The 14,104-nt window shown below is 35.1% G+C and overlaps 1 protein-coding gene across 1 annotated transcript; it reads right to left on the reverse strand.

The window, feature by feature from the left end:
- Positions 1–2,099: 2,099 nt before the first annotated feature.
- LOC140972299 (amino acid transporter AVT1J-like) lies at positions 2,100–4,209 on the reverse strand. The gene is made up of 3 exons (XM_073434745.1): positions 3,974–4,209; positions 2,762–3,369; positions 2,100–2,672 (listed from the first exon to the last, which is right to left on the reverse strand). Exons 1-3 carry the CDS (start codon positions 4,137–4,139, stop codon positions 2,157–2,159), a joined length of 1,290 nt encoding a protein of 429 aa, XP_073290846.1. The 5' UTR covers positions 4,140–4,209; the 3' UTR covers positions 2,100–2,156.
- Positions 4,210–14,104: the final 9,895 nt, after the last annotated feature.

Consider the following 14,104-nt stretch of genomic DNA (forward strand, 5'->3'; position numbering starts at 1 on the left):
TTTCAATTCCAAATCCCCGTCAAATTCAATGTAAAATGGATTTTTTTCAAATCGTCATATTTCGTAATATCTTCAAGATGTAAATAATTTGTAATCAGCTCAACATAGAATTAAAATTCTTAAGAATAATTTTAAAAAAATATTATTTATGCAATCTTACTAAACATGTATACACAATTAAAAGATTACCACAATGCTAAACTAAAGTAAAACAAAAATATGATAAGATCAGATTTATGATTATTTGATCTTTTTTCCTTTTTGAAATGATTTAAAAGTTATTTCTACAACACTAAAACATGTAACACTGATCCTATTATATAAACCCAATTTTGCAATAGCTCGTTCCCATATATTAAACTATAATATGATGGTGATTAAGTACATATTGTTCTGTTTCATTGTTTCTGCAAATCTTTTCCAAGGGATGAGCTTTTGTCTTTTCAATTTTAGGGTTAGGGTTCAAGTATTTAGCAGGCTTCAACCGGAGTCGGCACCTTTGGTTGCACACTGTGCTTCGAAAGACGACGATATTGGATGGCATACACTAGCACCAAATGAATCTTTCGGCTTCCGTTTTTGCGTGAAACCTTTTAAAACTTTGTTTCATTGTTATCTGCGGTGGGGTAACAAGAGCAAATCTTTTGATTCTTACAACGCAATGTGGATTTTAAATCCATGCCATCGTCGTACGTGCGTTTGGGAGGCAAAATCTGATGGAATTTATTTAGCAGCGAAGAAAAAATATAACTGGGAATGTCCGGTTTGATGTAATATTAATACGCTTATTGACAATAATGGAGCTAGACATGCATTTTCCTTTGTGTTATATAAAATTTGAAAATAATCAATTATTAAAAAATAAAATTTGACATTTGATCAAAACAGTAGATGTTTTTTTTCCCCTAAAATATATTTTTTTAAAAAAATCAACATTAATTTATTTACTTATTATTGATGAATATTAACTAAATATTTAAATTTCGTTTTAAAGTCATTCATTCTAAAAAAAATTCAAACAAAAATTGATGAATGAGTGCTAGTATAATTAATAAAAGAATTCATCTAAGAAATTTTTGCATGGAAAAATATTTGTATGCTAAGTAATTTACGGAAGAGAAAACACGATTTGTATTATCGAAGATTACCCTAGAATGAAACTCAAAAGTTTCAAACATTAATGTCACCGACGATATTGCGATTCTGGTTATATATATTTATCTGTTTATAATTTTGATCTTCTATATATATGTGGTTGTACACCGATATTATTCAGACATCTATGATTTTTTTTTTTTGTTATAATTTTAATCATTTTTAACACCATTAAGTAGACGTATATATTGGATCACGCAAGCAGTCTAAGGAAAATGAGTAAAATTGGCAAAAACAGAAAGTTATTATATTAAAATTGAAATTTTATAATATTGGACAAAATTACAAAGAGAAAAATATTAATAATTAAAATTNTATATATAATGGTGGGGAAAATAAAATAAAAAATTAGAGCCCAACAACAAAAACATGCTATGTCATAACAAATGTTCAATGATCCCCTGATCTGCAAAGCTGTGCAAGTACCAACAACTAGAATTACACCAGCTAACGATATAATCACTCAGGTAAATGTCATCTCGAATCCGAATATCCGATAAATCCCAGAAATCTTCGAGAAGAAAACATATGGAAGTATGATCGAGCTTGTTACGCCCAAAAACGTGCCAACATTAAGCGATATGAATTATCCTAAAAAGGTGATGGTTATGCCCACCGTGATCATGCTAAGTGTGATCAGTCTCGTCCTAATGAAGGTACCACGCTTTCTATTTGGACGTGACGACGAGAGATTATTTTCAAGGGCAATAAAGATTGGCTTCACCATCAACACGAACTAGGCGAATGGATTCACAAGTGTGATGACATCGCTGCTTTCGCCAAGACCGCCATGGCTGCGTAGCTAGTTGTTGAAACGAAAATTTATCGATAAATTAAATGTTAGTGTTTAATGATTGGGAAAGTACTACGGTTTGATGTAATATATACATTTGGAAAAAAGGATACGCGAAGCACACAATACAAATCTACAATGGAGAAAATATCATTTGGAAAAAAGGAAGAAAAAAAAATTTCTAGCCCAACAACTAAAATATGCTATGTCATAACAAATGTTTAAATATCTCCTGCAAAGCTGTGTAAGTACCAACAACAAGAATCACACCACCTAGAGATATGATCACCCAGATAAAGGCCATCTCGAATTCGAACCTCCGATACATCCCAGAAATCTTCAAGAAGAAAACACATGGAAGTATGATCGAGCCTGTTACGCCCAAAAACGCGCCAACAAGCGACATGAGTTGTCCGAAAAAGGGGATGGTTATGCCCACCACCATCATGCTAAGTGTCATTCCCGTCCTAATCAAGGTGCTATGCCTTCTATTGGGACGTGACGAGAGACGATTTTCAAGTGAACTTACGATTGGCTTCACCATCAATGCGAACTTGGCGAATGGATTCACAAGTGTGGTGTAAATCGCTACTTTCGCGCTGGTTTTGTTCGTTGGAAGATTCAAAGTTACTTGAGACTCTACTTTTGAACCGAACATGAGATACCCTAAGACCGCCATGGCTGCGTAGCTAGTTGTCGAAACAAGGAAGCAAACGAGCATGATCTGCAAATAAGAGTCACGTTTTTCAGTTGGAAACAAGAAAAACATTAACCCCGAGTAATAAAATCCGAACTTTGTTTCATTTATAGCACCTTAGAGAATTTTTTTCGGCTTTTCATCGAATTGTACAACGTAGGAAAAACCGGATGAGCGCAATAACAAAAGGCATACAAGCTGAGAGCCGTGGGAATTCCTTTAAAATTTATCAGCATTCCCTTTTCACGGAATCCGATTCCGTCGAATGCACCAGCCCATAAAACCGAACAGAGAATGACAAAAGAAGCTACAACTCCTGTGGCGGATATGTAAGAAAGAATTTGCATATTATTCAACCAAACTGTGGGAAGTAAAAGGAGGCCCATCATGAGAATAAAGCACGTTCTTCCTCCGAAAACGAGCTTACCGACGTTAAATTCTATGCCTGGAAATAAATTATGCAAATTATCTCCGTCGAGTATCAAGAAACCTGTTGCAACCAAGTAAAGTTCGATGTTCGTGGCTATGGACGCAATTGCTCTTCCTTTAGGCCCGAATGCGCGGCCACCGATATCGGGATAGCTTCTTATGTTTCGATCCATGTCCAAGCATCTTTGAATCAATAAAGCAGTATAGTAAGTTGAGCCGGCTATGAGAAAGAAAAATATCAAAGTCAACCAGCCCCCAGATGATACTGCATAAGGAAGTGATAATATCCCAACACCTAATAAACCAAAAAGAAAAGTGGCAAATTCAGCTAATTATATACTTTACCATTTTCTAACATCAAACATGTTATCATGATAAACTATCTTACAGCAACGTATATAAACTAGATGCATCTTTACACTTTAAAAATAAATAACATACCGTCGAAAAGTAATGCATATTCACCATGTCATGATCTTCGCAAATTCTGTCAGGTTATGTTTGGATCGATGAATTTTAAATACATTGATTTCAAATGTATTTTTATAGTTTTATATAAGTAATACCATAAAATTCAAATCAAATTCTTACATATTTTAAATTGTTTCATGTTAATTAAGATTGATTTCAAATTTTCTCAATAATGGAGTCAATTGAATTTATTCTGCTTAGTGTAACTAATGTGTAAATAAGTATATTATATATTTAATATTTCATCAATTATTTCATTATTAACAATACAAATATAATTTAAATTTATAGATTTCAAATTCATCCATCCAAATGTAACACAAAGAAATACATGATTTTCCCTTTTGTTCAGTACAAGTTTCCTTCCTACCGCAACAAATAGAAAAAAAGAAGAAGAGATCAGCAAATGGTAGAGAAAAATTAAAAACCTGATAAAGCATTGACACTATTTAAACAGGTTTTCAAAAAAGACGTCGAGCCTTTGTGATAGTCGTCCTCGAAGTCGATCATCTCATCACTGATGGTAGCTCCGTTGATGTCGATTATCTTGTCGCCATTTTCGTCGACGATGATGCCATCTACACTGCGTTCCATTGAATTGTTGTAGGATTCTTGGTTATTCTGCTTGTGTGGGAGTGTTCATCAATCCTTGTTTTATATTCTGAGGTTCTGTGTATCTCAAAAAAATTTTAAAAAATTATGGTTTTAATTAACAACTTTGGAAAACAAAATGATCACATGGAAGATTTTTAGTGATATACATTATTCATTCATAAGCGTAGAATCTCAACCGAAATATAATTCTTGATTTGGTAAACAACAAAAATCTAGGGTATTTAGTTACAAAAAAGAAAAAATTAAAGATTTTGTTGGATTTAAAATAACATCGCCATTATTTACACGTGGGAAAAACTAGCATAGATCTTTTAAGAACTCATTGCGATATAAAATTTAAATTAGATAAGATAATTAAAACAACAAACAATTATTTTGCAGAACAAATGAAAACCGAACCATATGAATTGGAGAATTTTAGTCGAAAATACCAAACGGGCCCAAAACGTCTGAAATTCATAATAAAACAAAAAAAAAATTTGTGAAATCATTGCTATTCGCAACAAATAATTTTTTTTAACAAATCATAAAATAAAATTGAAAGTTCGCAGTAAAATATTAAAAAACTGGGATTAATAAAAAAAAAATTAAATAACAAGAGTCTATATAGAATTGAGCGTTTGAGATAATTATTGTACCCAATAAGCTCTCTCTCAATGATTACATTTTTTGCAAATACTGAGAATTGAACTTGTGACTTTGGCTCTGATAACAATTGTACGACCGAACGTTTGTCGCTTTACCAAAAATTATAAATTGTGATAATTGTGCAACTCAAATCTTTTAAACAGTATAACAGCTCAATCATCGTGTTTCGATTGCTCTATCTAACACTAACTGAGATAATTATTGCACCCAACAACATAAAATAATAATAAGCATCTTTGAGAATTAATAATTAGAGCAAAAAAATTTATCTGATTGAACAATCAATTGAGAGAGATAATAAAATATTTAGAATTAAAAGATTTGGGATTTTTAAATTTTAATTTAAAATATGGGGATGAAAGATTCGAGGGGAAGGTAAAATTGCTTTATTTTTTTATATAAAAGTTTTACATACAGTTTTGGGAAAAAAGTTGAGGTAGGGGGCGGGGTGTTAACCCAACCATCTATCTTTCTCTTTATATAATCTTTTTTTTTATGTATATATTATTAATTAAATTTGATGTTTTTATATTAATTAGAGTATATTATTAATTAAAGTTGATGTTTTTATATTAATTAGAGCTGTCAAATTAAGTTTGATGTCTTATCACATAAAATATGTCACTTGAGTTGGTAAAATCCAGACCCTCTAACCCTCCAAACTAAACACAATGTTCGCCAAGTCGGCCCGCACCGCCACATTAAATAGGTAGATTGGACTAGTAAAATCCCGGCCCGCCAAAGTGCGAGCCGGCCCGCCATTACTGTGTTGAGTTATGTGTTGGCCCGTTCGACTTACCAGTCCGTTATGATAGGAATAAGACTAACTAACTTTGATAAAAATAGAAAAACCAATTGGAGATGAATCAATATTTGGATTTCATTCTCACTCATTTACAAAGCTGAACGTGAACTCTTATACTCAATCCATCGAATAATATATTGACACCTAGATTATCTTGTTGTAACTATCAAAACAAGAAATATTCTTCTGTTAGCTAAAGACAAAGACGCAGATGAGATAAATTCTTCGTGGGCTTTGTGACTGATTTATTTTATTTATATGTGGGCTTTTCATTGGGCTTGTTCTCTTTTCTCCTAACTCTTTGGGCTGTTTCTTCTTTCTCTTTAACTCTCCCCCGCAAGCTTAGCATGGGATGATTTTCCATTCTGAGCTTGGATCGCAAACGATGAAAGGTAAGAGCAGATAGGGGCTTGGTAAACACATCTGCTGTCTGATCAATTGAAGGAACATGATGAACTGAAACAACCTTGTTTAACACATTTTCTCGGACAAAGTGAATATCTAACTCCAAATGCTTTGTTCGAGCGTGTAAGACAGGGTTGGCAGTAAGTGCAATTGTGCTCATGTTATCACACCATAGCACTGGAGTGTGTGGTGAAGAAACATGGAGTTCAGAGAGCAGAGATTTAATCCAAAGTAATTCTGAAGTAGCATTAGCAAGACTTCTATACTCAGCTTCCGTACTTGATCTGGAAACCACAGATTGTTTCTTAGAACTCCAGGAAATGGGCGAGGAACCAAGAAACCAACAGAAGCCGGACATAGAACGACGGTCATCGGGATCGCTTCCCCAATCAGCATCGCAGTAGCCATGAAGACGAAGATCTGATGAATGTGCAGCAAGTGAAATACCGTAGTCAAGTGTGCCGTTGAGATATCGAAGAATGCGTTTGACTGCCTTCCAATGAGGAAGTAAAGGATTCTGCATAAATTGGCACACCTTGTTTACACTATATGCAATATCAGGACGAGTAATCGTCAAATATTGGAGAGCACCCACTGTACTCCGATAAAGAGTAGGATTTTCAAAGGATTCACCATCTTGAGAAGATAATTTTGCTCCAGTAGCCATAGGGGTAGGAAATGGCTTTGCTTTCAACATCTTAGTTCGATGTAATAGGTCTCTAGCATATTTGGATTGCACCATAAAGAAAGAATTAGCAGAAGACTTGATAACTTCAATTCCTAAAAAATAGGACAATTCTCCAAGATCCTTAAGCGAAAACTGGCTGTGCAGTTTCTGAACAAGATCATCAATCAATGGTTTGCTACTTCCTGTAATTAAAATGTCATCGACATACACAAGAACATATAGAACTGAATTGGAAGTAAACTTAATAAATAAAGATGCATCTGCTTTGGAAGCAAGAAAACCCATCGATTGTAGTGACTGTCGAAGTCGATCAAACCAGGCTCTTGGTGCTTGTTTGAGGCCATAGAGAGCTTTGTGTAACTTGCAAACAAGGTGTTTGTTTGGATCGATAATTTCAAACCCCGGTGGTTGCTTCATGTAAACAACTTCCGTAAGAGTGCCATTTAGAAAAGCATTGTTGACATCAACTTGCTTAACATGCCATCCCTGTGATATGGCAACTGTTAGAACAATCCGAATGGTAGTGGGTTTAACGACAGGACTAAATGTTTCAGTAAAGTCGAGTCCCGGCGTTTGTGAGTACCCTTTTGCTACAAGACGAGCTTTTGTGACGAGCTATTGATCCATCGGGGTTAGTTTTGGTTTTAAAAACCCATTTGCTACCAATGAGAGGCATATTCAAAGGAGCTTCAACTATGGACCATGTGTTATTTTGTAACAAGGCATCATATTCAGAAGTCATAGCTGCACACCATTCGGGATGTAATTGAGCTTCTTGGTAAGTAAGAGGTTCAGGCACCACTGATTTAGTCACCAAAAGAGCCTTAGGCTTAAAAACCCCAGCTTTGGCACGAGTAATCATAGGGTGATGATTCACAGGGGTTGAGGTAGAGGCTTGTATCGGAGATGAAGAAGTATCAGAGGTAGTAGTAGGAGCAGAAACAGAAGATGATGAACTTGGAGGATGAGAAAGTGCAATAGGAATATTACCCGATGGTTGAGAAACAACTTGTGGGAGATAAAGGTCAGATGAGGTAGTGGAATTAGCAGGAGAGGCAGAACATTCTGTTTTATTAAGACTATTGAAGGGAAAAGTAAATTCATCAAACTTGACATTTCTCGAGATGTAAATTCTACCGTCACTATTCATACACTTATAACCTTTATGAACATCACTATACCCAAGAAAAGTGCATGAAGTAGAACGAAAATCGAGCTTATGGGTGTTGTAAGATCGAAGACAAGGAAAACAAAGGCACCCAAAAACCCGAAGAAGAGAATAGTTGGGCACTTTGTTATACAGCCTTTGGAAAGGGACTGCTCCATTAAGACCGGAGGTTGGAAGCCGATTGATAAGATAAACGGCAGTTGAAAAAGCATCTTCCCAATATTCGAATGGCATTGAAGCGTGTGCTAATAATGAAATACCAGTTTCTACTATATGACGGTGTTTACGTTCAACGATTCCATTTTGTTGAGACGTATGAGGACACGAAAATCTATGATTGATGCCATGATTATGAAGAAAGGATGTTAGTGACCGAAATTCCCCACCAGAGTCAGTTTGGATGGTTTTTATTTGTCGATCAAATTGAAGCTCAACATGTTTCTTGAATTGCATAAATGTTGGAGTTACTTCAGATTTAAGTTTGAGGAAATATATCCAAGTGTAACGAGTACAAGCATCGACAAAACTTAGATAATATCGAAAACCATTTCTGGATATGGTGTGAGCAGGTCCCCATACATCACAATAAATTAATTCAAGAGGCATAGAAGTTTTAGAGTTTGAAGAAAAGAAAGGAAGTTGATGACTTTTGCCAAGCTCACAATCTGTGCAGAAATTAAAATTATCATTTCTTGAGTAGGGAATATTACAACTTAGCAAAATCTTCTTGACTATCATGGGTGTGGGATGGCCTAACCTATAATGCCATTGAGCTAATACTGGGAAAGGAACTCAAACTGGTTGGGAATGACTAAGCTGTTGGGTCTTTTTATTCACTGAAGAGAGAGTTGAGTTGAGACAAAATGGCTGAGACGCAGAGAGAGGCTTCCCAAGATTAAACTTGTAGAGGCCTTCATGCAAAGTCCCGTGGAGAAGGATCGCTTGTGTTGCTAGGTCCTTCACAAGACAAAAATGAGGATGAAATTCAAAGAAAACATGATTATCTTGAGCAAATTTGCTTACACTAAGCAGATTTTTCGTTATATGTGGAACTCGAAGAAGATTATTCAAAAGAAACGTGCATGATGAGGAACGGAATGAAAATTTAGATTGGCCAATGTGGGATATACACAAACCTGCACCATTGCCCATGTGAATCTTACCACTCCCTGAATATTCAGAACCAATTGAGAGGTTTGCAAGGTCATTAGTGACGTGATGAGAGGCACCAGAATCGGGGAACCACCACTCCTCATTTGACGGTTCTGATTTTGTAGTAGTGAGAGCTGCTGCAGGATAGGATCTATTGGAACCATTAGAGGGGGTGCGAGGAGGCACTGATGAGCGCTGAGGGGGTGTATAATCTCGATCGAATCGATAGTAGCAGATTTCAGCAACATGTCCCGTATAACCACAGATTTGGCAAACTGGTTTGTTGTTATTGTTATGCCAGTGTCTTCGACCCCCTCGAGAAAATCTTCCACGACCCCGACCTCTGTTGGTCATTTGATGGGAGTGATAGTCTGGTTTACGCTCCGGAGGGACCGTTAAGGTATTAACTACAGGTGGAGTGACACCAGTAAAAGTGTGAGACTCGATCCTTCCTTCATGAGCCATGAGGAGAGCACCAACTTCCGAGAAACTTAAAATATCAGATTTGGAGGTTACATGAACAACCACTGAATCATATTCCATGCCCACACCACCGAGAATATATAGTATCTGGTCTTCATCCGAAATAGGATGACCACAGGCAGCCAGTGTATCCATGTAGCTCTTCATTTTACCAATGTAATCCTTCATGCTTAGACCCCCTTTTTTAAGCGTCTGAAGTTGAAGCTTATATTGCATGACTCGGGCTTTAGATCGAGTGGCAAAGATGGTCGAAACTCTGCTCCATAACTGGATGGAAGACACACAGCCGATCATTTGAGCTTGGACTCCCTCACTCATGGACGCCAACAGAAATGAGAAAAGAAGTTGGTCTTGTCGGCACCAAAGAACGAAATCAGGATTAACAGCATCACTAGAGGTGATGCGAGGAGGTATTGAAGGGGAATCTGAGATGTAACTCTCGAGTCCAAGGCCCCTGATACCTGCCAGAATCTGGAGATTCCACAAGAGGTAATTCTCATCGGTGAGTTTAACAGCGGTGATTTGGTTAGCAGGATTGATGAGTAGAAAATTAGGATTAGTTGCAGGGGAATTATCAGCCGAGGTGGTGAAAGCAGAATTAAGAGGGGCGTCAGCCATTTCTCAGAGGCTCTGATACCAAAATAGAAAAACCAATTGGAGATGAATCAATATTTGGATTTCATTCTCACTCATTTACAAAGCTGAACGTGAACTCTTATACTCAATCCATCGAATAATATATTGACACCTAGATTATCTTGTTGTAACTATCAAAACAAGAAATATTCTTCTGTTAGCTAAAGACAAAGACGCAGATGAGATAAATTCTTCGTGGGCTTTGTGACTGATTTATTTTATTTATATGTGGGCTTTTCATTGGGCTTGTTCTCTTTTCTCCTAACTCTTTGGGCTGTTTCTTCTTTCTCTTTAACTGATAAAACTTATTTAGAATTATGATTATACTGCATTTATATAACTTTATTGATAAAAGTTTTTTTCCACTAAAATAACATTTTTAAGAAAATTCATTCTTATCTTTATTTATATTTTCGATCATTCCATATATCTAATATATTTAAAAAATTTAGATAAATATATTATTCTTAATAAAAAAAAATATAAAAACCATTAATATGAAAAATAACAAAAAATTCAGCTGTATAAGTGCGTGCAAATGGCGCAAAGTAATAGAACATTTTTTACTTGATGAAATTTGATTTTTGACATTTTTTTATGTATCTTATGAGGCGGGCTCATAAGTATTATATATGCAAGATAGGTTGATCTGATCCATACATACCATGAAAATTAATATTTTTAGTATAAAAAGTGATAATTTTCATGAGATGAGTCAGGTTGGAGATTTGTATCAAAAAATTAATTCGTTAGACGGTCTCATGAGAATTTGTTTTATCTTTGTATTCTTATTGTTCCTTACTTTATGAGAGATCTCGACTTTTATTTTTTGTTTTAAAAAAATTTTCAAATTGTTCGGGAAAGTAATCTAAAAATAGCAGCATTCGCTTTTGTATAAGTTATCGCATAAATAATTACTACATTGATAAAATTAAAGGTTATTACGCATCTCCTGCTCTACCAAACCCACGAAAATATTATTTCTATGTCAACATTTTTTTGTACATACAACATTTACTTTATTTTTTATACTATTTTTTTCCTTAAAAAAACATTTTGACGAGTTAACCCAGCCTAACTCATAATGGGTTGGGTTGGGCCAAAAATTTCATAGCGCCGACCCATTTGATGGTGGGATGTAATGCTCGAGATTTTACCATCGTGATTAGACTTTGATTAATTGACAGAATTGAGATTTCAGGGGCTAAAATAAGATGTGAAAGGAGAAGCCGGGCGTTGGTGTATAACAAGCCCAGACTTTGGACAGAACTTCTGGCGCTCGAGCGGTAGAAAAGAACCGCCCGAGCGCCAGTGTCCCACAAGAGTAGGATTGGGACAGAACATGTGGCGCCCGAGTGGTAGAAAGTTACTGCCCGAGCGCCAATGGACAATAGCTAAGCATCCGGGCAGAACATTCCGCGCCCGAGCGCTAATGTTTAACCGCCCGAGCGCCACCTAAGTTTGGTGAAATTGTGCTACGTTTCAATTGCATGCAACCGGATATATATATATATGTGTGTGTGTGTGTGTGTGTGTGTGTGTGTACAAATCGTTGTTCCTTCAGTAATTCGAAGAAAGAAGCATCGAGAAAGAACGTGATTTGCGAGAAATCCGTCCGTCCGATTTTGAATCCGACTTCAGTACTGTGTTCCTACAAACGCAGGCTACAACTGGACGTAAGTTTTGTTACATTTAGACATGATTTGAAATTATGATATTGTCAGAATCAAATATGAATCATATATGGTGTTTCTGATATAGTAGACATCGTCTATTGGAAGTCAGATCGAAGAACAGATTGTTTATGTAATTGTTATGATTTTCGGAATTGATTTGATAAAGATTCGATATCATGGTTGTATTGTTATTAATTATGAGTTGTACCGATATTGATTAGGAGTCCTGGTATTATATCTGTGATGTTGATATTGACGGGGTTATCGAGATTGTATTGTTATGCCGTCGAAACATCAGTAGATTGATATTGATCAGATTCACGATTGATTGAGATTGTATCGTTGATATTGATCAGATTGTGTTTTGATTTGAGTACTGATCAGAACAGATATTGAATTGAGTTGTATATTGATATTGTACCTATTCGATTGTCATTACCAGATTGGGTATGGACATAGTTGAATTCGAGACTTCGTCTTCGTCAGACCGAGAAGAGAAAGGTATAAATTAATGTTGAGTTGGGATTGCACAACTCGAGCGAGGTTTGACTCGAGTTTCCCTAAATCACATACCTTATTTTATTGCATTGATATTTGCAATTAATGAATGAATTGATATGCTTGTTCTATTGATGTATAGATAGCAGGCATTAAATGATTGGTCTTGTGACAGAAGGGCCGGATAGTGAGGAATCGTCATTGGCCCATTGCACTTTGTCACAGGATAGTGTATGGCTGAAGTGCCATAGTCTTTGACGGATAGGTTAGGACATCGGACGTTTGGTCATATCGAAGTGGATAGAATTGGAGTTGCTTCTATTACTGATGTTCGATATGGAAAGGGCCAAAGTTCGTGAATAAGAACGTACCACCACCTCGATCGAGAGTGTAGGTGGGTGTATGTTCTTATTCAGATCGGGATCCCTAGATTAGGATTGAGTCGAGTCTAAGTCTGAGAACCACGGAGAGTGATTCATTGCTTGATATTGAATTATGTTCCTAATTATGGTACATCTTTAGAATATGATTTATTATTGATATTGATTCATGTTTCGGATTTCGATACATGCGATGAATATTTGATTCATGTTTCTGATTTTGAAACATGTTATGAATGCCTGTTATATGCTTTTATATTGTCTGTATGATTGCATGTATACATGGTTTATGCTGAGAATGTAATTCTCACCGGAGTTATCCGGCTATTGTCTTGTTTGTATGTGTGCATGACAACAGGTGGTACAGGATCGGGATCAAGAAGATAACGAGTCAGGACTAGTTAGCGTGGAGATCCGGGCTCAGAAGTAGATTAGAATTCAGCACTGATATGTCGTTGAACCTAGTAAATGTATTTAGTACAGGACTTGTACTTTTAGATTTATATGTACATTACGTTTCCGCATTGCATTTTTTTTAAAAAAAAAAATTTACGTCCCACATTACTTAATTGTGTATTTGATATTAATAACGATTAAGTACACATTACTTAATTGTGTGTTTGATATTAATAACGATTAAGGAAATGAATTAGCGTCCGGGTCCCCACATGGGATGTAGCTGATCTGTTTGGAATGATTCGTTTTGACATCTTTAATTTTTTATATATAATTCGCGAATTTAAAAATGATCTGAGATCCACATTTAATATTATTTATAAATCGAAGCACAACATATCTATTATATATATAAATATGTGACTTTATATGTGAATTTCCATTTCTCTCCTTATTAATTACTTGTTTTATTAATTGATTGTTTTTAATGTTGTATATCTTATTAATTGCTTGTTTAATGATATGTTATTTTTCTTTAATTTTAGATTTTATTAATGAAATTAATATATGAGAAACAAAAAAAAAGGGACATATATTAACAAATATTATTTAATGATCATAAGGACATATATGTAAATTCACAATTCAAACTCATATGTCTCATATATTTTTTAAAAATGAAATAGAAATTTATTTTTTTTCTATTTGAATGTAAATTTTACCCCAAAAAGTGAAGGTCATCGTTTTTTAAATTTAACCTTTACTTTTTGGAGTGAAATTTACATTCAAATAGAAAAATAATAAAATTTTCAATGCATTTTTAAAAAAATATATGAGTTTGAATTGAATTGTGAATTTATATGTATGCTTTTGTGATTATTAAATAATATTCATCTTTTTAAGGGTTTAAATAATATTCATTATTATATGTGTTGGGTGCAATAATTGTTCCTACTTGGTAGATCGATTGAATTGTGGTGCTTGTGCTGCTGTGCGGTTTAAAAGATTT

The sequence above is a fragment of the Primulina huaijiensis genome, chromosome 3 (genome assembly GCF_012295235.1).
Source record: "Primulina huaijiensis isolate GDHJ02 chromosome 3, ASM1229523v2, whole genome shotgun sequence".
Lineage (NCBI taxonomy): Eukaryota > Viridiplantae > Streptophyta > Magnoliopsida > Lamiales > Gesneriaceae > Primulina > Primulina huaijiensis.

Coding starts and splice junctions, on each gene's coding strand:
- LOC140972299 (XM_073434745.1), bottom strand. CDS start 4,139: ATGGAACGCAGTGTAGATGGCATCATCGTCGACGAAAATGGCGACAAG. Junction 3,370..3,973: donor TAGTGTCAATGCTTTATCAG/GTTTTTAATTTT, acceptor TTGGTTTATTAG/GTGTTGGGATATTATCACTT. Junction 2,673..2,761: donor GCCGAAAAAAATTCTCTAAG/GTGCTATAAATG, acceptor TCTTATTTGCAG/ATCATGCTCGTTTGCTTCCT.